At 41.8% G+C, this 24,969-nt stretch overlaps 1 protein-coding gene across 2 annotated transcripts in view; it reads left to right on the top strand.

Moving 5' to 3' along the window:
- DIAPH2 (diaphanous related formin 2) overlaps nucleotides 1-24,969 on the top strand; it is a 686,654-nt gene that overhangs the window by 260,764 nt on the left and 400,921 nt on the right. For both annotated transcript variants that reach the window (XM_019536467.1, XM_019536466.1), the window contains one exon: nucleotides 4,744-4,983. In XM_019536467.1, the coding sequence (XP_019392012.1) occupies nucleotides 4,744-4,983 (240 nt within the window). The remainder of the gene's footprint in view (nucleotides 1-4,743; nucleotides 4,984-24,969) is intronic.

The raw sequence follows: 24,969 nt of genomic DNA, 5'->3' as shown, positions 1-24,969 counted from the left end.
CCTGGGGAAAGGCGAAGGAGACATGCTGGAGAACTGTGTTCTTTTCTGAGAGAAGCCACAGCATGTACAAATATTTGCTTTCCCAGGGTAAACTCTCCTGAGAATGAATGAATTCTGGTTATTCTCTGATTATATTTTTCCTTGAGTATCCATTTTTACCCTGGGAGAAAAAGCCTGAACATTTGTACACTTGTGGTTTCTTCTAGGAGAGTAGTATACAGGGTCTGTTTCATTATGAAAAGAATGACTGATGAGTGAAGCATACATGTGGTTGAAGGAGTTAATTGTTTCTTTTCTTTCTTTTTATGCATCCCTTAACTTCTACTAACTTACTTTTCTTCTCCAGGGTGTATACTTTATCAAAGCCTACTTGTAGAGTTCCATTTTTTTTTTTTACTGCCTCTTGTTCTCTGATGTACAATTATTACTTAAAATTGCCAATTTCTCAAATTAAGAGCGAAGCCTTAAAAAGGGGGATATGGCAAAATGCCATGTCAGTTGGTTACATGAAGCAGATACATGGCTTGATGTATCTGTGTCCAAGATACAAGCTTGGACACACCACTCATACAAACAGACATACGCAAGCATACAGACAAAACTGCTCCAGTAAGATGTTATAGTTACCAGCAGATGTTACTTAATATTAGCGCTGGATGATGGGATCCAGGCTTACTGAGGATTTGAGTGGGGGCATAAAGGCATGCGTGCCTGTGCTTCATGAGGTTGCAGAGAGTGGATTTCCCATATTGGCTTGTCTGCATCTCACTTTTATAGGGATTTCAAGACTTTGTTCAGCACTGGCGTTTTTCCATGCTCAGTTTTTAACTAGAGGTTGTTTCTTTTAGTTTTCTCAACTTGAGGTAAATCCAGTGTGTTTCCAATGAGGTCATTCCAGTAAAGTTGGTATTTTAGTCTTGATCTCTGCTTTGAAGTAGTTCAAATGGCAGGATATGCAAAATTCTTTCTTCTTATTATCTTCTTTGTACCTGATTACAGACAAGTTCTTCAGTCATCAATTAATTAGCTTAATTAGATTACTGTTCTGGTAACTCATACATTGGTGCCTTGTTGCTTACACAGTCAGTTAAATCTTCTTTTTTCATGCAGATCGTTCACCATTCACCCTCTCACAGATGCTCACATACACAGGGCATACAAAGTTCATTTACTTATGTCAAGCAGGGAACAAGCACAAAATGGAGTTTTAGTTCATAAAATCATAGTGGGTTATCAATTCAATACTATTCTCTTTTAAGCATAATAACTAATATGCAAAAATTCATACTACACAAGTTCTGGAGAACCAAGGTGAGTCAGTCTGGAACCTACCCCCAGTGTATTGTACCATCTCACTGTAATATGGACTCAATCTCTTCTTTCTATGATAGCCTGTTTACATCCCTAACATTCAGTTTGTGTGTGTGTGTATGCACATTAAGGGGTGTGTGGGGAGAGAGACGGGGGGGGAAATATTTGTTTGCTTGTCTTATAAACAAGGAAATATAAAGAACACACCATGCTAAAATATCCCCCTTCCCCCCATCCTTTTGGGAAATAACCTGCTTATAACTGTTTTCACCAAAAGCTTTCCTCCTTCTGCCCTCTGCATAATACAACATCATGGTCAATGTTCTATGTCACTTCATGGAATGAATTATGAAACAAAGGATATAGGTTGGCTAAAATGATGTGAAGGATGTATCTGGGAAATATCCCTTCTTTCAAACTGTATCAGTTTATATATCTTGGTTGTAGTGTTACCTTGGAACTTGTAGCTTTTAATCATTATCTTTCTGTACTGTTATTTGTGTGCATCAGCAATTCAAGGTGGTTATGAAAGTACTTTTAGAAAATGTGATGAACATTAAATTTTCATTTGTGAGTCAGCTAAAATATATGCTTTCAAAGGCAATTTTTTTCTGATACAATATTTGTGAAATTAGTAACGATCATAGGTATAATGCAGCAAGAGTTGTCTGGTCCCTTTTCATTTACTTTTGCAGTTAATTTTGCTGTAAAAGAAAAATCTTTAATAATGGAACCTCTAAAATTGATGGTTACTGCAGTGTGGGGGAATAGCATAACAAATAAGCAGAGTGCCTTTCTAGAACCTTTGAATTAAGGGAGAGTGAAAAATAGTTTTCTCTGTATTTTCCAGGAAGCATTACGATAATACTTTCAGAGGAAAGAATGTAGTTAGAACACTACAGATATCATTCTTTTATAGACTATGCCATGTGAAGGAATTGGGTCTCAGAGATACTGTGATAGCACTATTTATGTTAGTGTAATAAATCCAGTTGTATTAATTGAATTCTGCCTATGACAAGTAACTGAAAAGACAAAAAAACCCTGATGATGTTTTACATAAGCTTTAACTTTTATTTTAATTCCTGTTTGTTTTAAAAGATCATTTGGAGGATTAGAGTTTATTTGTGAGGAGTAAGAAAGAAAAGGGCATATTTTGGCAGATCCTGAAAGATCTACCAAAACTGATCATGCACTATTTAAGTTACTGAATCCCTAGGAAGGATATATTTGTGAAAAAAGTACATGACTAATTATTTTCTGACTTGTCTAAAGAATTTGTAGATATTATAACTGAAGTTTAGCAAAATAATAATAATAATAATAAAAAAGGTAGAGGTACTAAGAACAACCAGTGTGTAAAGATTTGTATGGAGACTTTCTTTAAAAAAAAGTGCCAAAATTGCAAAAGTACAACTGATTCTGAAAGCAGACATTTCATTGTCTATTGCAGTACGTATTGCTTAAGTAGTTAGAATATTAAGAATAGGTCTAGGTTGGAGACTATCATGGCTGGGTATTTCTTGAAAGTCTTAAAGCATAGACCTAAGTCTGCGACTTAAGAGAGTCTCAAAGTGCCACAGCTTTTTACAGTTGTGTTTCAAGTTTAAGTGAACCTCATCAAAGAGATTGTGCCAAGGAAAAGCATCCCCTAGGAATGTGGTGGCCACATTTCCCATCCAAGAAATGATGAATACATGCAAGTGAGCTGATGTTTCATCACTGCTACATTTTAAGTGAAAGAGAATTAGTCTAGGCTGGTTTTTATTTATTTATTTATAAATAAATACATTTTTAACTCAACTGGCTGAACAGGGCAGGCAGCGTGAGTAATGGTCTTGTGGTTGAAATGGATGCATATTTGGTAGAATTTCCTTGCTCTTATGCATTAGTTATACTGTTTTTGCATGATGAAAACTTTGATATGAAGAAGATAGAGCTGAAGCTTACTGTTGTCATAAGATTGAAGCCAAGAGTTTAAAAAATAATGGGAATTTGTATGAATAACCCACCAACTGAGGGGCTTAGAGAGAACTTTTCTAATGGGTGGGCGTCCCATCACTTCCTTTAACTTGGTTTTGTTAACATTTTCTGAAGCTGTTGTGTACTGTATTATGTCAAGTGCAGAGTATTGGGCTAAATGGGCCACTGACATGATCCAGCAAGATAACTACTATTGTCTACTAGTATGTTATGTCTACATGAAGCTGAATCTAATGAACATTTGTTGATTTCTCAGTCTTGTTTCCTTTTCTTCCATTTCTGTTGTTGTTCTACCTCCAGGGCTGTCTTTGAGGACAGTTTTCCTCAAAGTAAGATGCCCCTCCTCTCACAAGGCATCGCCATTTAGCCCTGTCCTGGGTTAGTTTTTCCCAGTTTGTGGTGTCAGTGCCATACTTCTTAACTTTTGTCTTGAGGGTGTTTGAAGCATATCCCCAGGTCCCTGCATGTGCTTTGTCCTTGACTGAGTTGGGAGTATAGTAATAGGTTTGGTAAATATACATCTGTCATGCTTTGAGAGATGGCTGCTGAGGTATCCAAAGTGTTCAGTGTTCTCGAGCTCCTGTCTATCAATGATGATCTTTGCCAGGAGAGTTAATTGGCTCAGAGCAGGCTGGTTAAAGCACCTTCTATTTTTCCAATATTAATGGTTAGTTCCAGGTACTGGTATGCTTGAGAGAAGCATGCCAGTACTTTATAAATGCTTGCTGGAGATTTTCAGTGTTACTTAAAACCTAGTAATTCCAAGCAGCACTGTTAAGGACATAGGTAAATGCAAGACTTAGAAATATGTTCCTGTAAGTTTATTATAACAATTATTTACTAGGAACATTCTGACACATATTTGAAACTGACTTGCATACTTTACCTCTTATAAATTATAGGACCATTTTCCTAGTGTTGTAAAATGTACCGAAGCACAATCAGAGGTAGGGAAGTCTTTGTAGGTAACATTAGAAGTCTTTTATAGGTCTTTTCAGATTTGAAACAAATAATCTTCAGTGTTTTGGAATGATTCTTTCAGTAACAGAATGCTTTTGTGACTGTGCATTTTGAGTTAATGTTCAGTTTTTACTTTTTCACTGTACTGGCTTGCATATAGTCACTTGAAAGAGGGATTTTGGCAGTGTACAACACTAATTTCTGCTGATTCTGTAATTTATGTAAATTATGTTATTTACTGTTTAAGATAATGTTTTGATGTTAAATATGATGTTTCAATTAATTGGTTAAATTCAAACATACATTGTTTATGGTGTTTGTAGCTACATATTCCTAGAAACCCAAGGCTGAACAAACAATACAAATGCAGCTATACTGCATGGAGAGGGACAGTGTTTTAAAATTCAGCTACATTGCATATTCTTTTTATCCTTCCTGTGCTTTTTATCCTTCCTTGCATATTCTGAATGAATGTTCTTTACGTTGCAGATGAGTTCAGTGAAAATGTTACGACCTCGGCTCAATGGCATCCTTTTCAAGCTTATGTTTGAGGAGCATGTCAACAACATCAAACCTGGCATCATGGCAGTAACGCTAGCCTGTGAGGAGCTGAAGAAGAGTGAGAGCTTTAGTAGGCTGTTAGAATTAGTTTTGATGGTTGGAAACTACATGAATTCAGGCTCAAGAAATGCCCAGTCACTGGGCTTTAACGTGAGCTTCCTTTGTAAGGTAAGTTTTTAAGTCATAAGAACATAAATAATTTTACAATGTACTTTCAGGCTAGGGACAGACATTAACCAGTTTAAGTGATCAGAAACTGGTTTAAACCTGTAACACAACAGATGTTCAGCACACATAAAGTAGTTTGAAAATGGCTGAAACCAGTTTGAAATAAACCTGGTTGAATGTAGTAAAGCAGAGTTAACTGATTTGGGTCAAACCAGTTTATGCAAAGTCTGTTCCAGACTCCTTGCTGGTTTAAGATAAACCAGAGTCCCCCAGCATCCCAGCATGCTCTTGGGCTGGGCAGGGCTCTCTACTCTACAGCAGTGCTGGCCCCTCCCTCTGCATCTACCTGGCTTTTCTGTGCTAAGCAGGGAATATCCCCACCCCCCTCCAGCCCCTCTACTTTATGCAGACACCTTGGCATTAGGTAGCAGACCACATGCTGGCTACAGTCCATGCTGTGGGAGAGACAAAGGCAGATAGGCTTTTTGGAGCTTATCAGCAGGTAGCTTAATGTCCTTCCTTGGAAAGGCTATTTGAGAAGAGCTGTTTGCTCCCCCCTCCTGCCCCTCACTACTCTCTGCTAAGCACAAATTCCCCACTCCCCTCTGTCTTCCTGAGAGATGTCTGTGCATTAGTCAGCGTACCACATGCTGGGTCTGTGCTGAATCAACTGGTAACTTCTCTGTGTTTTCTTAATGGGGCAATAAACTTTGAGATAATGGTGATAAACACTGTAATTAACTCCCCCTTCTATCCGGCTTGCTTCCCTGTCAGTTTGCTGCAGGCAGTATACAGAAGCAGGGAGGGAGAATGAAAAGCTGAGTATCACCAACAGATGCATGCACTGCACGCCCCTCCTTGCCTCAGTGATAGCCCAGGGCTGCAGGGTGGCAACACTCCTGCCCCTTGAGTAGCAAGTGGGTAAAAGTCTCAGAATGCAGGTAGGGTGGGGGTTCCACCCCTCCGTAATCAGACCCCTGCTGGGACCTGGTCATGCCCCCCTCAGTGTAGCTCTGTGGAAGGGCAGGGAAGGTTGCTCTAGTACCCCCTGGCTTCCAGCGTGAGGGACTGCAGGCATGTGCCTGAGTTTCCTTATTCCAGAAGGATTGTCTGTATGGTTGGAAACCGGTTTAGCCTAGTCAGGTTAGACTAACCTGCAAAGGTTGAATCAATTCAGACTCAGGCTTTTTGAATGTCTGTCCTTAGCATCAAGCTCAGAATCTTTGGAAAGCTGCTGTAACTTGAGTGCCTCAGTGTGGGACAACCTCCAAGTGATGCTGTTGTGCTGATAATATAGAAGACTTATAAAACAGTATTAATTAGGGAACTTTTGAGTTTGTTCTGACTGTAAGATTTTTAAGTAGAGCAAATGTATTTTATAGTTGGCATAGCTTAAAAATACCGCCTTGATGTTACCTACAAAGATTTCTAATGATGTTAGATCAAATACAGAAAAGAAACATACGTCAGTCTCCTTTGAGCTAACTGAAATACATTTAGGATAAGAAGTAGGCATTTTTATTTTGTGTATAACTGTGATTGTGCAGTGGCATAACAGAAGGGAGAAAGAAATCTTTGAAACACATAGATTTTATATAAAGAAGTTTGATTTTGGTGGTTTTTACATGGCAAATACATACTTTCATCCTAATCACTTTGTAGTATCCAGTTTCATCTGGATTGTTAAAAATGGCAAAACAACACATTATTAAATTACTAACCAGTGCCTGATATGCCATTTGTTGCCATTCTAATCTTTGTGTGTTCAGACATGCAAATGAATCAAGGAGAGATTAACCTGGTTTAACTGTGTAAATGATCTACACTGCAGTATATTTGGAGCATGGGGAAGTAGGTATGCAAGTCCTGTTGCTGTTATTAAGTGTTCTGTACTTTAATATCCTGACCACTGTGCTGAGTATTTTCCACTTCATTGACAATCTGATTTTTGTTTTGGAAGTTGTAAACATAATGCTGGTAATTTAAGGTTGTTAGATTTTCTCTATAGTCTTTGGCTATCACTTGGCTCATGCTTAAAGCCAGGCTAGTTGTTGTACGTTTTACTACAACACCTGAAAGCTGTAATATGCATTGAATCTGTGTGTGTGTGTGGGGGGGGAGGGTGAGGGGCTGGGGGGTTGTGTGTTTGCGTGGAAAAAAAAAATCCCCAAACTTATTTTATGGAGCAGTTTAACAGAAATCATTTACCCACCTGCTCCATCCAAAACAACCATATGTGGCTTTTACTGAATGATCACTGATTTGGCACAGAGGGTGAGGGGGGTAAGGGGTCCGAGAGAAACTTCTGTGTGGCAGGCATCTGGAGAGTGTTTTCAGGCAGGCAGAGCTCATGCAACTGAGGGCTTCACAAAATGAGTTTAACACCTCTACTCCTGCAAAAGTTTATTATTTCTGTAGTAGGTAGCTCCCTAAACTTGTGTTAATTTTTTCGCAAAAAGAAGCTTTGATTGAATGATACAGAAATAAAAAATAAAATGGTGAGTTACTTGCTTCTCTGGCCACCCTCTTTGGCAGGTGTAAATATTTTGTTACTACTCTGGTTGCCAGGACATTCTACCTGCCACTAAAGTTGTTTCTTCTCTCAGTCCTGATGATTTTTTAGCTTTTGGGGGAGAATATGCAAGGAATAACGGGATGTTGGGGAAACTTTTATTTTGTTTGGAAAAGAACTGTTACCTTGCCTGATTTGTTAGCACAGAACCCTGCAATAGTTTTCTTTCTCTAATCTGCTGTCAGTTAAGGAAGCTTTTCCCCCTTCCACTTTGCCTGTATGTTAAGATGGGTTTGATCTTTAGCTTAAGTAAGCATTTAATTTTAAACGCACAGTTTATGCTGCTTGATACTAAACGTTGAAGTGTTGCCTTGAAAAAAGCCCTTGTCCTTGCTCAGACAAGGAGGCCTGCAGGGCTTCAGTGCACCAGCGACTATGGAGGTGGTATACACTAAGGAGGGTCCTTCATTAATATTGAACACAGATAGCAGACAGATGTTCCTTCACGATGCATTCTTATTCCAATGATTAAAAAACCTACATATTGTAGAAATGTTAAATGAAAGCAATCAGCCTTAGGGCTTGAAAAATGTCTTGCCTGCAGGAAAGATAATCTTAAAGTGACTTTAAATTGTTTATAAGTGAGAACTGCTGTCAGTTGTGGGGTAGGGGGGAACAGAAGCAAAACAAACAAACAAAAACAACCTCCCCCACAATTAAAAAAGTGAAAAAATTAGTGTTTTAAATAGTGTTCAAAATTACAAATTCAGTCTACACTTACCAATTTATTTTTTAATATAGTATATTGGCATATATTTAATGATGTTACTTAGTCTAAGTAGGTATGCATCTTTTACTGTTATTTTGTAAGTTAGTTTCTTCTCCAGTACCTCTTGTTCAGTTCTGTAAACGGAAACCCTTGGAGTAAAAGGGAAAAGAAATAATTGGTAAACGGATAAAAGGGCTAATACTAATTTCACAGAAGAATTTTACAGCTACTTCCTGTGTTTTGGTGATTGTCATCTACCTGTCAAATAAAAGTTTCTGCAAACAAAACATTGATCTGACATTTTTCACTTAGAGGTAGACTCAGAGGATTCAGCACAAAGATGTTGCTAACTTCAAATGAAACAAACAAAAAACCCCTTGTCTACTGGGAAATACTATCATGTATACTCTCATTTTAAAGAGAAAAGGTGAGTTGAAGATTTTAAAGTCAAATGCTGTTTCCACTTCTCAGCAGGATTTGTATCTAGAGAGAAATTCATACTTTAAGTTGGAACTGGTTGACATTAATTTGTGGGGTGTTACACATGCCTACTGTTTTAACAAGAGGATTGAGCAAGCTATTCTTGGTGATATATTTATGAATTCCTGTCAACACTAATCCCACAGATGTTGACACAGTGCAAGTAAATTGATTAATTGTTAATCAAGTAAATTGATAAAGTTACAGTGCAAGTAAATTGATAAATAGTTGTTGAAGCATAGTTAGCTGTGGTTATAGCTAAATTCTAGGTATGCTAGCTAAGATATTAATAGCTCATTATTTTACTTTGTAAAAGAGAGTGAATTTGTGTTCCTGTTTTGTTGTCTTTCAGCAAAAATTAAAACTATCTCCATCTAAATTATTATAATGTTGTTATAATGCTAATTTTCTTTTAGATAGCTTTGGAAAGAAAATAATAAACTGTTCTGTATAATAAACTAGACATTAATAAAATATATACTTTGCTGGTATATTCAGAATTTATTGGATGTATTTGGTTACATAATGATGTTAAAATAGCCTCTGTTCATAAGCATTAGATTATAAATGCAAACAGATGGTTGAACCAGAATGTCATATAACACTAAAGGAAATAATTACAGTAAATGGCTGTATTACTTTCACCGTGTAATGTTAATCCAAAGCAGTCAGTTATCTAGTGCGAATAACTAAATGTATCCATGTTTAACTAAAGTAAAATTAACTGAAGTAGAAAGCTTCCTGTAATAGACTGCCCTATGTTTGTGTGCTGTTGTTGTAGAAGCAACTGGTAGCAGTATTATAGTTGAGAGTCATTCTCTGTTTTCATTATGAATGTCATTTTTCACTTTTTAAAATATTAGCTATCCTAATTTATAGGTGGCTAAATGTTACGGTTAACACACTCTTTTTTGTTTTTTCCCCTCTTGTGATATGCCACTTTATTCTGTTCATGTAGTTGTGTGTTTTAATATGTAAACATAGTAGCAAGAAACATTTTCATCGTTTAAGGTCCCTTTTCTTAAACCAAATTTAATTTTACACATTTATAATCCTTAAATACTATTTATTGTGGACTTTATATTTCTCTTTATTTTTATTTAAATAGAAACAATTATGTTTATGAAGTATATTCTGCATGTACATACTACCTTTAACTTTCAATTTTATTTTGTTTCCTTGAGTACTTAATAACTTGCAGCAGATTTATTGGTTTCCTGTTATTTGCTAAGAATCCGAGTTTCTCATACTGTATCATGGAGAATGTTGTATAGTGTACTAACCCAACCATTTTGTTGATACTGTATGTCAGAATTACATGCAGAAGGCAATGCCAGTTGTTTTGTGTGCACATATGCTTAATTCTCCGAATGTTGTTTTTTAACCACAACATACTTTATCTCTAGTAGTAACTCAAACTACCACCATCTGCACCATTTCTTTTATCTGAGGTGTATTCTGGAGAGGTCTAGGGAAATAGAGGGATAGTTGGGTGATCATGTCCACTAGGTCCTGGATTTTTGTGCTGTCTCCAGCAATCCTTGAGCCAAATGTTTCTCATCTCGTTGAGTCTCCCTTACGTAGATTTCTGTTGCAAGTCTCTGGAGTGGTTAAAAAAAAAATGAACAATATCATCTGGTAACTTCATTGTTTCTTTTGAATGTATATATTAAATATAATGAACTATGTGCTACATTTGACTAAAACCAGTTATTCACCTCAGTGAAATAGTACAGACAATATCAGGTTTGAAGCCAGTAGCAAATAGTTGCCTTTTTTCTTGAAACAAAACTATTTGCATCTTAAATTCTCTATAAATGTCTACAATGAAATAAATGTGTGGGATTTGTTTACTGTTTTTCAATTTATGTAAAATTTCACCTTCATTTCAAATGTGCTAGGTGCTGTTGATTAGAAGTTTATTAACACTGTTGCATTAAATAACTAATTCAATAATGATAAATATTTCCAAAATGAAATGTCCCTCTTTTACCTCACAAATTTAAGTTCATCTCATATTCTATATTTCTTTTATTGTTGGAGAATGCAATGCAAGTAAATTTTTAGGGATGCACTGATAAAAACATTTTTTGGGCTGATGCCAATGGCTGCTTATTAACCAGCCCGATTGGCCGATAACCGTTCTGATTACCGATATGCAACCCAGCAGCTTGAAGACCAGTGTCTGGCAAGTAAGTCTGTGGGGGTGGGGAGGGAAGAGGTGTGGCAGGTGCAAATCAAGGCCCCTGCAGTGAAGTAGAGACTGGGGTTGGGACTGGGGCTAGAGCAGTGGCAGGCACTGCACAGTTGGGGCGGTGTGTGGGACTGAGCCGAAGCTTGTCCAGAGAGGGTGGGGAGGGGATGGATCCTGCCACTGTGCTCGCCCCCGGGGAGGCATGGGGAGTATGTGACCCTAGGATCTGTGCATGGGGTGAGGGTGGGCTCCTGCACACTCAGGGCTGGAGGCTGTACTGTCTACTTCCTGGTTGGGTTCTGGGCTTGGGGTGTGGTACTGGGGTGGGGAGGAGGGCTATAGCCATTCCAAGATTTGCCATAGCCCTCCCCTCCCAGCACCCACCCTGAGCACAGCCCAAACCCAGCCTCCCCACCAGGAAGGAGCCAGCACAGACTCCAGCCCTGAGCATGCAGTGGCAGCCTGCCGTAACCTCATGCACAGATCTGTGCCTCCTCCGGGGGTCCTTGCAGTGGCAGGAACACACCGCCCCACCCTGCCATGGCTCCATCCTGTGCCCTGCTCTGTCCTGGCTGAGTAGCGCCTGCCCCAGCCCCACTCCTTCCCTCACCATGGAGGCTTCAATCTACACCCCCATTCACCCCCCGACTTACTGGCTAGACACTGCTCTCTAAGTTGCCGGTCTATATTCCTGGCCTCATGCTTGATTCAGCTGCACACATGCATTTATTGCCAGCGTTATCAGCCACAAAAAAAATGATTGTTAAGAATGTCAATTTTCTTTTTATCTGTGCTGATACAATATGGACTGATGTATCAGTGTGCCTCTGTACATTTTCAAATCTGAGTAATAACAAGTTTGGTTTTTTGCTGAATGGAGTGATTTGCCCTGCATTTTTGTATCATCTATTCAAAGAAGATGGTGACTTCATATTTTAATTATTTGTCGTTATTTGCTAAATGCCCTTTTTTTTTTTTGGTGTTGTCTTGCCTTGAAAACTATAAGAGAAGGTTTTGCTTTCTTTTCTCATTGACCATATTTCAGTCTCCAGGTGATTTTAGAGGAATCTTTCAGTCGCTTTTTGGATAGAATACATATAATAGTAATGATTAATTTATTAGTAGTGTGCTTATCATACCTGGTTTTCTTCCATGGCATATTTTAGTGGTTTGTTTTGTTTTGTTTTCTTTGCAGTTGTGCTGGGTCAGAGGGGATTCATTTGAAAAAAAAATATTTATTACATGGATGTTTGTAATGGGGATTTGGGCATGGAACTCCCTTTTGTATTCATGTTTCTGTTTATTTTTATAGCATATTTCAAGTATTAGATGGTTTCTTTGTTTATAACTTCATTTTCATAAATAGTGCCTGATCAGCTGTAGTGGGAGTCAGTCTAGAAGCAGAGGTAATCAGAGTTTTATCAATTCCATTGCACTGTTATATTAGAATTCAGCTCTGGTAATTTACAGTTATAAGCAACATTCCTTCTAATATTAATTTTGTTAGCACTGCAACCTGGCACACTAATTTCGTTCACTAACTTTAAATAAAATAAATAAATAGAGAAAAATAATTTTGACATTTGTTTTCCCAGAATCAGTTTACTTCTGTTTAGGAATAGTAGCAACACATTTCAAAGTTTCATTATAAATACTAACTGATAGCTAATTATTGTACTGCATGAGTAATACTTAATGAATTTGATTAATTCACTTTTTACTCTGAAATGTTCCCCTTCATTCTGTCAAGGAAACTAGGCTAACTTTAGGATATGCTTTGCTTTTACCTTGTTCCTGTTGTAAAGCAAGGTGGTTTGCAGAATTTCCTCTTAAAAATGAAATCTGTAGTCTACATATGCCAAAACTGTAAGAGGTGTTAGAGGCTGGGGCCCACTTGCTATCCAGATAATCCCAGTCTCTGAAGGGAAAAAGGGAAAATGATACAGGTGGGTTACTTTCGCATATAAGATCTACAGACAGGAAAATATGGAAGAAAGTGAGGCAGTGAGAAAAAAAAATCTCTGAGGGACTGTTACCCAGAATAGGTGGCTGGTAGCATTCTAATATAATAAAAGCCTTAGAATGTCTGTCTGTCCATAGTGTTCTGGGCCAACTGCACATGTGCCACCCATAGGATAGATGGCGATTGACTGGCCAGGAGTATTAGAGACAAACAGACAGGAGGAGGCGTAGGCAATTGGGGACCAGGGAGCGGGCCAGGTGGCCAGGGGCGTGGGGTGCAGGGCGCTGCCTGTCGCAAAGAACAGTGCACTGCTTGCCACGGGGCATGGTTGTGTGGTGCCCAGCTGCGGGGCACTGCCACACAGCATGACACACTGTGCTGCCAACACAACCCTCCCTCCCCACCACCTTTCCCTCCCTGCTTCCTGTTTTCAGGAGGTGCAGTGTGGTGTCCCCCAGACTACAGCCAGCAGGGAACAGGAGGTGGCAGGGAGGGAGGGAAGTGGAAGTTCTGTGTCACATGGCTCCACAGCTGCATGCCCCGCTCTGTCGCATCATGCCCCTGATCGCCTCTACCCAGGGAGGCAGCATGGGGTGGAGTGGCAGGAGGTGGTGGTGGTGAAGCACATGGGGCCACATATGGGAGTAACCGGGGGGGCACATGTCCTCCCTTGCCTCTCCCATTCTGTGCCCTTGGACAAGCCATGGGGCTTTGATTGCACCATAGCCCAGCCTGGCCGTGGCCCTTTCACAGTGACTGGGACCCCAGCCAGGCCGGTCCATGGGATAATCATAAGCAGCTTCTCCAGGGGTGCGACATGAGGGAGGGGAAGGAACGGTCCTGGAACTAAAGTGGGGGGGGCGGGAATGGACCTGGACCCAAACTGGCAGTGGGGACGGGGGAAACAAGCCCGGACCCAAACCAGTTGTGGGGAAGGGGGGGAATGGGCCCAGACTGGGCAGGGAATGGACTTGACTGGGCAGGGGGGAGGCAGGTTAGAACAGGCCCTGACCTGAACCGGTGGAGTGGAACAGGCCTGGATCTGAACCAGTGAGGGGAGGAATGGACCCAAACTGATTGTGGGGGGATAGGCCCAGACTGAACTGGCGGGGGAGGGGGAATGGGTCTAAACCTGAACAGGTGGGGACGGGGGTGGAAACAGGCCAGGACCTGAAACGGTGGGGAGACTGGATGCAGGCCTGTGTCCCTGCCCACCCGTCATTTTTGACAGGCAATTTGTTAGTTAAAAATAGAGGTAAAACAAGTTAATTGCTGAAAGGAAACCATCAGTAGTTCAGCTAGATGACAGTATCCACTTGAGAAGGGGGAAACAATTAGCTAATCTTGTCTGCTACCATTTTCCATTATGTTCTTCTGGGCTATGGATAGAAATTACACTTAAACTGGTTTAAGTGATCGGCAACTTGTCCGCTTAGGCCTTTTCGGAACTGATCTGCAGGTAAGACAGTAATGTCCTTCCTTCCTTGGAAAAAGCTGTTTAAGAGCTTGAACTAGTGAGAGCGGCTTTTTCTTTTTCTTGATGGGGTGATAAACTTTGTATTATTAGCTCCTCCCTGGCTCCCTTGCATATCAGTTTGCTGCAGAAAGTATAAAGAAGCAGAGAGAGGAAGATTGAAAACCTCAGTATCATCAACAGATGCATGCAGTCCACACAAGCAGTCTTCCCTTCTCCCCCAACACCTCTCCCCCTAGCCTCAGAGTCCTAACCAGGGGCTCGTGTATAGCAACACTGCCCCTCCAGACACACCCCAGCTGGGGATTGTGCAGGCAGGGTGGGGGTTTAAACTCCTCCCTAATCAGAGTGTCCTGTCAGAGCTTGGCCACACCCCCGCTCAGCTTAGCACTATAGAAGGGAGCTCTCTCCCCCCCCCCTGCTTCTAGCCTGAGCCACTGCAAGCATGTGCCTGCATTTCTTGATTCAAAAGTGAACATTTATGCACTTGCAAATTAGTTCAAGATCTGCAAGTTTGACTAACCTGCACCAATTGAATCAGTTCAGGCTTGGGCTTTTTGAATTTCTGTTCCTAGCCTGGATATCCAAATTCTGTTTTTATCTTACTGGCATGGTGATTTATTATCTGCTATGAAGGCAGCACTACAGAGTTTATTTGTAGCCTTCAATATGTTTACATAAGGGCTACATTTTGTATGTTTCTGGAACTGGACCTCCATTTTAAGTGCTCATAATAAAAAGGAGGACACATCTAATTTTCCTTAAGTATGCATTGTTTCCTTTTTCGCTAGTGGAGCACACCAAATAAAATAGTTAAGAGCAGTGGAAGGCATAGGTAGTTACTGACTTAAGCAATGGAAATGAGGAAAGAATATAAAGTACACCTACTTTTTTGGGTAAAGCTGCTGACAGGGATTGATATATCCCCTGTTTGCAAGAAAACAACACATTTTGATGAGTCCCCATATATCACAAGGGTCAATAAATAATCTCAATATTACAAAAAAAAGAAAATAGATTATTTATGGGAGTAGCTTCAAGTTTTACTTGATTTACCAAAAAGCTTGCTTCTGTAGGGGATTTAAGAGCAAATGCAACCAGCTGGTTTAGTTTTTATGGACAGTTATACTCATTTTTTTCAGTTTAAACTTGTATCTGATTATGTGAATTTTCACAGTGGAAGAAAGTTGACAAGATAAAGAGCCTGTAGTGAATATTATTAGCAACTTAAAACTTTTCATAATCTAAAACCACTTTTCTGGATGGACCTTTCTCCCATAAAAATAACATTCAAGTAGAATCTAACAATGCATGCCTTAAACTTAATTTTTTTTTAAGTATACATTCCCCATAATAGATGTTGTCCATTGGCCAGATTAAGGTCTGTCACAAGGGAAAATACAAAAAAATGGAGAGTATAATAAACCAGGAGGAAGCAAGCAGGTATAAATTTAGTTAGAAGTTAGAGTGAGAGAGATACAGAGATAAATACTTTACTTTTAACACTTTTATTATATAAATATTAGAAACAAATGATGAAAGTGCAAAGGTATGTGGCCCTCCCAATGACCAAATATGAAATATTTGTCAGCAGCAAAGAACACCATGTCACCAGAGATTGAAACCTTCCCCCGTGCCCCTCATGGGCTTACACATTGTGACACAAGGCAACCTTGAGGCCAGATCACTAGTCAGCCTGCCCACCTGCCTAGGGCAGTCTACCCCAACTCGCCTGCCATGATTTGAATGTTAACATGATTTATTAAGTGGGAGGCTGCCCTTACACTACCCCAATGCCAGGGCATGCTATCCACACCTCCAAACCTTCCCTACTCCATGGCCCTTGCTTCGCAGATGGCAGCCAGATTATTATTGCTCCCTGGTCTGAGGTTGGGGCAAACTCAAACCATTGTTAGCCTCTTTCACACACACTTAGGCACTGCCCTCCTCTCACAGAGGCGTTTTGCACTCTGCCCCCTTCTCATAGGGGCCTCTTGCATAGTGCCCATTACTGGGCCACACTCTACTGGCCTTGCTCTTTCTGAGTGACCCCTCATAGGCCTTTGGGCTTTGCTACTCACTTCCTGGCACCACCATGCAGAAACTTTGGATCACGTCAGTTCATCTACGCTACATAGTGTAACCTTGTGCCTATGCTGGGCTGCTTTTGCTTCTAGCCCCTCACTAAGCAACTGCTCTTGTGCTTTCACCTTTCCAGAGCTGGCCCATGTACCTCCCTTCAAGCTGCCATGTCAGTCCTATGCAGTAAGCCCCTGGTGCAGCCCTTCTAGCTGCCCTCTGCAGCCCTACTCTGCACCTCAAATTGCAGTTCTTCAGGTTCCCTGCTGCACCCTCCTCTACACGGGCTTACACAGTCCCACTTCATAACAGCACTGCCCCTGTCTGGAGTCTCTGGGACCCTTTGTCCCTGCTGGACTCAAGTGTCTACTAATGGGCATGCCTGGCCCTATTACCCCCACAGCTCTCACAAATACCTATTAGATGGTGGGGGCTGGGGTTAAGGTGCCCCTACCTGCCTTTCACCAGGGTGAGTAACCAGTCTGCTATTTCTTGGGGGTTGCCCCACCACAAAAAGCCCTGGCAGATCCCCCTTACCCAGCAGGGTGCAGTTTTAGGTCATGCCCAGGACCAGGACCCTCCAAATAATCCCCAGAACTCCTGCCCTTACCTCCAAGATGGACCAGGAGCAGCAGCTCAGCCTGATGTTACCTCCTTAGCTGCCAGCAGCAGACTGCTGGCCCAGCCTGTGTATCTGGGCCCTAAATGACTACCCTAAGCTGCCTGCTTCCAATCCTTAAAGTGGCCAGCACCCAAAGGTACACTGCTACACACATGATGTCGGACTAGCTCTGCATCTTGAATCTTGCAGAGGGCCCCTGAATGACCTTGAATGACACAAGCTGGTCCACTTTTTGTTCAAGATGAGGTGTCTAAATACAAATGTGACACTTTCTGGAACCAGGAAGCAGAATTGTTGGAGGGTATCATCAGCACCATCCCTTTGAGATGTTTTCTGTGGCTTTTCAGAATTGCCATGTTGGCCAGGCCCAAGAGAATATTGGCCAAGTAAATCATGTTCCTCTTGGTTGCTTGTTATGGAATAGAGAAGATGTACCGTCTTGTAGAAATCTAAGTCCCAAAGAGTGCTGAGGGCAGCAAAGAGTGGTTGTAGCTGGGGGAAGTCCAGGAAGGCATGCAAAATCTCTTCCAACTCCTCCTTGGGCAGGCCACCAATGCCACTGGGTTTGAGTGGCAGATAAATATACCCATATCCAGACCCCTATGTACTAGCCACCACTGAAAGTCACCAGTTCTCCTGGTGAACTGTAGCTTGTACAGGGTTATCAGGCCAAGTGGGCTTGCTTTTGTGTTGTGCCACTGTGCTGCCACCAAGTTGCATCAGGCATGCAGCAAGTACAGAACATGACACATTTTGACTGTCCATGTATACAGTGCCTCCCCAGACAGGATCTGAAAGCAGATCCCATTGGGCATGTGGAGGTATAGCAGAGTACCAGGCATGACATTCATTGCTGTCCACAGCTAAAAAAGGCAGTGATAAAGAGCTGCATTTGGGGAGAGCTTGTTTCTTGTGGGAAGTGGTCTTCTAGGGCAGCAATAATATTTCCAGGGAGGGCTACTTTCATTTTAGCCAAGAGGTGTAAGGCGAAATGGACAAAGTGCAAGTCCAGATGTTCGGCCAGGGCTTTGGCCAAGAGCTAGGCAGACTGAGCTGAGTTGAGCTGAAACTGAGGTTGATAGTATGTGCCTGGATTGAGCAAGCAATGAGACTTCCAGAGATGAGGCACAGTGTCTCCTTCTGCAAGACCAAGTTATAGACCAGGAACTCTTGCAACAGCTCTGTGGGGAGGTGCCTGCCCTGGGGTCTCAATTGGAGGTAGGCCTGCCAGACCTGGGCCAGGCTACAGTTGAAAAGGGCAGATCATCCCAGCTGAGGCGATCAGGATACAACAAGAAAAGTTCTTGATCAATGTTGAGGTTCCCCACCCAAAGCAGGAAAGCAAAGGCCAGCTATTAGCAAGAGGATGGGTTCCCCACTGAAGGTTCACCCTGCTTATTAAGTCGATTAGGCCATAACCTCTCTCACTGATGGCCAGGTACAGGAGAGCCAGGGGTGCCTGTTCCAGAAAAAATCCATGGTGAGCTTCTGAAGTCTTTCAGGTAGGGTCATTGGTGGGTCCAGGATGGCATACCAGTGCCACAAAGTAGCAGCTGCTGGGTTGTTGAGCGATAAATATGCCGTTATGGTTGGACCAAACATTTCATAAATTTCATAGACATTTGGGCTGGAAGGGAACCTGGAGGATCATCGAGTCCAGCCCCCTGCCCAGGGGCAGGAAGTCAGCAGGGATCATAGGATCCCAGCAAGATAAACATCCAAAAGTGTCCTGAAGGTGTTCAAAGTGGGTGCTTGAACCACCTCTGTCAGCAGTCTATTCCAAACCTTGGGGGCTTGGACAGAAAAGAAGTTCTTCCTTATGTCCAGCCTGAAATGGTTGCAGAGGAGTTTGCACCCTTGTGATTCCTTGGGGCGCTCTGGCGAACAGACATTCCCCCAGATCCTGGTGAACATCCCTAATAAACTTGTAGGTGGCCACCAGGTCCCCCTTGAGCCTGCGCCTTCTCAAGCTGAAGAGTCCCATGCCTCAGCCTCTTGTCATAAGGTCTCTTGTCCTAACCTCTGATCATGCACATGCCTCTCCTTTGCACTCTCTCAAGCTTCTCAACATCCTTCTTGAATTGTGGAGCCCAACACTGGACACAGTACTTCAGCTGCGACCTCACTAAGGCTGAGTACAATGGGAGAATGACATCCCAGGATTTGCTTTGAGAAGCATCTATGGATACAAGCCAGCATTTTGCTCACTTTACTAGCTGCAGTGTCACATTGAAGGCTCACGTTCATCTTGTGGTCAGTCATGACCCTCAAGTCCCTTTCATCTGTAGTGCTAACCAGTGTCACACTGCCAAGCCTATAAGCATGCTGCAGGTTTTTCCTCCCAAGGTGGAGAACCTTGCATTTTTTGGTGTTGAACACCATCAGGTTCTCGTCCATCCATTTCATGAGCTTGTCAAGATCTGCCTGGATCACCCTCCTTTTCTCAAGTGTGGATGCTTTACTCCAGAGTTTGGTGTCAACTTGGCCAGCCTGCTTCTAACACCAATGTCTACATCATTGATGAAGATGTTAAAAAGTAAGGGCCCTAGGACAGAGCCCTGAGGGATCCACTGGTCACAGGGCACCATGATGATTGACTTCCATCAAACATCACCCTCTGGGTCCTGCTGTGAAGCTAATTCCCCAGCCAGTGGAGTTTGGTGAGGTCGAGCCTGCAGTTAGCCAGTTTAGCCAAGAGGTGATCATGAGATACCAGATCAAAGGATTTTTTAAACAGTCTGACCCAGATAAGCCCCTACATATAGTGTGGGGCTCTGGAATTTTAACGACCTTAGCAGAATTAAAGTATTTTAAAGATTATTCAAGATAACCTTTGTGTAATATGGAATATTTTTACCATAGTTGTGAAGCAGAATTGTTAATGGAAGTGGGAATGGAAAGGTAAGACCAGATAAAAGGTGTGGCTACTAATGTTATGGGTTTTATTAAGATCAGTTGTATGTATTTGTCTTTTGAATAGAATCTTTACCTAAGTTTCAAGGCTGCCTGCCTGCCTGCCTTTTCTCCCAAATTTTAAACAACTGTATTAAAGTGTTTCTGTAACCAGTCTATAATGTTAACTTAATTAGATTTTTAACTAGAGTAACAATATTATGTAATTATGCTTCAGTCTGACCTTGTATAAATAAAAAAGCAACTCAGACTTATTTCAAAATCATTATAAACTCTTTCACGCCTATTCCATTTAAACAATATATTTACATGGCTCAATATAGTGCCATGAGGGATAATACACCGATACTGAATGTACTAGATTGTACGTGGTAGAAGGTGGTATTGTGAGCTGTTGAGGCAGGTACATGAGGTAACTACCTTTTCTGGCTTCAGAAGTGGAAGCAATAGAGTTATATTAATCTGATCCTACATAAAGGATAATAAAGAACATCACATTAATTTTGGAGGGATTAAAAAGCTTATGAGCCATTAAATACTTAGTTCAACCATGGGAAGTTCAACTGTAAAATGCAATACAATGAAATCTCTCTTGTATTTCAAAGAGGTAGATAGAAACTGTATATGAACTGGTGGACAAATGGGAACTCTTTCTTCCTACTTTAAAGTTTTCAGGTGAATATCAAATTTGCCTTTCTCTAGATTTCAAAGAAGGGACCTTGAAGATCATCAAGTCCAGCCCCCTGCCCCAGTGGCAGAAAGTCAGCTAGGGTCAAAGGATCCCAGCAAGATCCAATCCAAGCATTTCTTGAAAGAGTCCTGAGTAGATCCCTGCACCACTTTTGGAGGGAGTCTATTCCAGGTCTTGGAGGTTGGACAGTAAAGATTTTTTTTTTTTTTTAAATGTCCAACCTAAAACAGGTTTGAAGGAGTTTATGACCATTGGTTCTTGTTTTTCCTTGGGGTGCTCTGGTGAGCAGACATTCCCCCAAATCCTGATGTACACCCCATATCTACTTATAAGCAGCCACCAGGTCTCCCCGAGCCTGCGCTTTTCCAGGCTGAAGAGTCCCATGGCTCCCAGCCTCTCTTCATAAGGCCTATTCTCTTGCCCTCTGATAATGTGTGTGGCTCTTCTTTGGACTCTGTCAAGCTTCTTAACATCCTTCTTGAATTGTGGAGCCCAGAATTGGATGCAGTACTCCAGCTGTGGCCTCACCAAGGCCGAGTACAGTGGGAGGATGACATCCTGAGATATACTTGAGAAGCATCTATGGATGCAAGCCAGAGTTTTGTTTGCTTTACCAGCTGCAACATCGCATTGATGGCTTATGTTCATCTTGTGGTCAGTCATGACCCCCAAGTCTCTTTCAGCCATGGTACTAGCAAGCATAGAACTTCCAAGCCTATAAGTATGCTGCGGGGTTTTTTCCCCTGGGATGGAATACCTTACATTTATCAGTATTGAACATCATCAGGTGTGTATCCTCCCACTTACTAAGCTTATCCAAGTCAGCCTGTCCTCAGATGTGGATGCTATGCCTCAAAGTTTAGTGTCATCGGCGAACTTAGCCAGTGCGCTTCTGACACCAATGTCTACATCATTGATAAAGATGTTGAGGAGAACCAGTCCAAGGACAGAGCCTTAGGGGATGCCACTGGTCACAGAGCATCATAATGATTCGCTACCATTGACTACTACTCTCTGGATCCGACCTCGGAGCCAATTTCCCACCCATCAGACTGGTGTAGCCAAGGCCACGGTTGGCCAATTTTTCCATGAGGAGGTCATGGGACACCAGATCAAAGGCTTTTTTAAGTCCAGATATACAGCATCTATCTTTTCTCCCTTGTCCAGGTGATATGTCATCTGGTCATAGAAGGAGATGAGATCGGTCAGGTAAGACCTACCCATGACAAACTCATGCTGGCTATCCCTCAGGATGTTAGCTTATCTAGAAGGGCTTCCTTGATAATTTTCTCCAGAATCTTGCCAGGGATTGAGGTCAAGCTGATTGGCCTGTAATTCCCGGGATCTACTTTTTGCCCTTTCTTGAAGATAGGTACCATGTTGGCCTTCTTCCAGCCTTCAGGTATTTCAGCTGAGCGCCACAAGTTTTCAAATATTTTTTGCCAATGGTTGGGCTATGACAGCTGCCAGGTCCTTGAGTACTGTAGCGTGTAATCTGTCAGGATCAGCTGACTTCAAGGTGTCCAGCCTCTCAAGGTGTTCCTTTACTAGATCAACACCAATGCTGGGTATAAATACTCCCTCACCCTGGCCTTACCACTTGTTGCTAGGCAGGGCAGTCCCGTTGGACTGATGAAAGACTGTTGCAAATACCCATTACGCAGATTGGCCTTTTCCTGGATGTCGGTTATCAGCTGTCTCGTTTAATTCAGCAGGGGTCCAATGTTACCTTTGCTTCTTTTCAGACTCCCTACATATCTAAAAAAGGACTTTTTGTTATCCTTGATATATGAAGCCAGATGGAGCTCGGTTGCAGCCTTGGCTTTCCTGATCTGCTCCCTGCAGTTATGGACCAGTGCTGAGTAGTTCTCCTTTGTGGTAGTTCCAGCCTTCCGTCCTTCATAAGCCTCTCTTTTGAGGCATAGGAGGCTCTCAAGTTCCCTGCTGAGCCAAGGGGGTTGCTGTGCCCTTTTTTACCCTTCCTCCGAGATGGGATGACCATCCCTTGTGCTAGATTAATCAGATATTACTCAAGGGAATGGGAGAAATCTTAGACCCCAGGACTCTCTCTGTATTATGACAGTTACATATTTAGACTATGGCTATTTGTGTTTGAAATTGTACTGCTTTATATACTTGTTTCCATTTTCTTTTGTGGCATTGACACTTTACAGCCTTCCCCCATAAATACATTTTTACGGCAGAGAACTAAAATATCAGAAAATTACAATAATTAAATAGGAATTTCTGCTTTCATTATAAACTTGGCAAAGTAATCCAGTTGATTACTGAAGTGGGGTTTCAGACCTCTGTCTTGAGTAAATACATTAATGTAGTTATTAAAGGTAGATTTATTTTATTTTCCTATTTTGTGATAAAAAGAATTATTAGAATATACTTCTCTACATTACTGTATATTCAAGGATTTCATACATCTTTGAAAGCGTGGTTAGAGCCATGACTCAGTAGTATGAAATATACAAAATAAGGAATTTCATTATTAATGAATGAGTGTCATTGTTTAATGGACAAATTTTGCAATAAATTGCATTATGGAATGCATAGGGATCTCTATAAATCGTCGAGGAAATACGTCTTGCAGCAACTTATTTATTTTTTTCATGTTGCCACTTGGCCCCTCCTTTTCATGAACAAAGGGGCCCTGCCAGCTGGGGAAGTAAAAGCCATGGTTTTAAATATGCAGTGGTTCCTGCCTCCCTGCTGCTGATGAGCAGAGTGGTGGATCCACTTGCTACTGACCAGCAGGGAGGCAAAAACCATAGCATATTTAAAACTATAGATTTCACTTCTCTGGCAATCAGTGGCGAACAACCCAGCCAGCAGGGTCCCTCCACCAATCAGAATGGGGAGGGCAAGCAGCATAACAAACAAACAAAAATGTTGAAGGAGTTGCTGCGGGGGTACTTCTGATTTCTGGAGATCCCTAGATATGGTTTTACATTTTAATTGTGTATACATTGAGAATCAAATCAGTTATATTAGCAATAATTGGCAACTGGCCGAAGTGGAGCTCCTAAATTATTTCTTTGCATCTGTATTCCTGGACATGAATACAAGCGTGCATCCCAGTGGGACTTTAGGTAAGCATGAGAGAATACCAACCCAGCAACTGTTAGCACTGACCTAGTAAAGGGGCACTTGGAGGGTTTGGATGTATTTAAGTCAATAGGCCCTGATGATCTTCATCCTAGGGTACTTAGGGAATTAGCTGGAGTCATAATGGAACCACAGGCCTGACTGTTTAAGCACTCCTGGTCAGGACAGGTCCCAGGGGACTGGAAAAGGGCCAATATGGTCCCTATTTTCAAGAAAGGGAGGAAGGAGGAAGCAGGTAACTATAGGCCAGTTAGCCTCATTTCTATCTTTGGCAAGACCTTTGAGAAAATTGTTAAGGATCACATTTGTGGGGGACCAGCATGTAAAAGAATGCTAAGGGGCAACCAGCATACGTTCATAGGAGGCAGATTCTGTCTGACTAACCTGGTTTCTTTTTACAACCATGTCACAAAATGCTTGGATGAAGGAATAGTGGTAGATGTTATTTACTTGGTTTTGACACTGTGTGTCAAAAAAGCCTTTGACACAGAGTCACACCCAGTTCTTATACATTTACTAAACAGTTGCAATGTAGATTATTACACAGTCCAGTGGGTGGAAAACTGGCTTATGGGATGCACCTAGAGAATGGTGGTGGATGATTCGGTTTCTACCTTGAGAAATGTGGGCAGTGGAGTCCCCCCAGGGATCTGTCCTGGGACCGGTACTGTCCAATATCTTCATTAGTGACTTGGATGATGGAGTAGAAAGCACTCTGTCCAAGTTTGTAGACAACACCAAACTATGCAGGAAGGTAAACAAACTAGAGGTCAGGGAGAAAATTCAGGCAGATTTGCACAGGATGGGGAATTGGGTGGAACAGAATAGGATGCAGTTTAACAAAGATAAATGCCGTGTGTTGCACTTAGGGAAGGAGAATCTTCAACACTCCTATAGCCTGGGAGGTACCACCCTAAGTAGTACAACTGCAGAAAGGGATCTCAGAGTTAACCGCAAAACTAACCGCATTCTTTCTTGCTTAAGTAGGTCATCACAAACAGGTCTAGGGAGGTGATACTTCCCCTCTATGCAGCATTGGTCAGGCCTCAGGTACTGTGTCCTGTTTTGGGCACCACACTTCCAGGGGAAGTGGTGCAGGCTCCTAGCCTGGGGATTTTTAAAAGGAAGTTAGATGAGCACCTTGCCGGGGTCATCTGACCCCGGTGCTCTTT

This window comes from Crocodylus porosus, unplaced genomic scaffold (assembly GCF_001723895.1).
Source record: "Crocodylus porosus isolate Cpor-Errol unplaced genomic scaffold, CroPor_comp1, whole genome shotgun sequence".
Taxonomy (NCBI): domain Eukaryota; kingdom Metazoa; phylum Chordata; order Crocodylia; family Crocodylidae; genus Crocodylus; species Crocodylus porosus.
The sequence above is the reverse complement of the archived record's forward strand: the minus strand, read 5'-3'. Positions and strand labels throughout refer to the sequence as shown.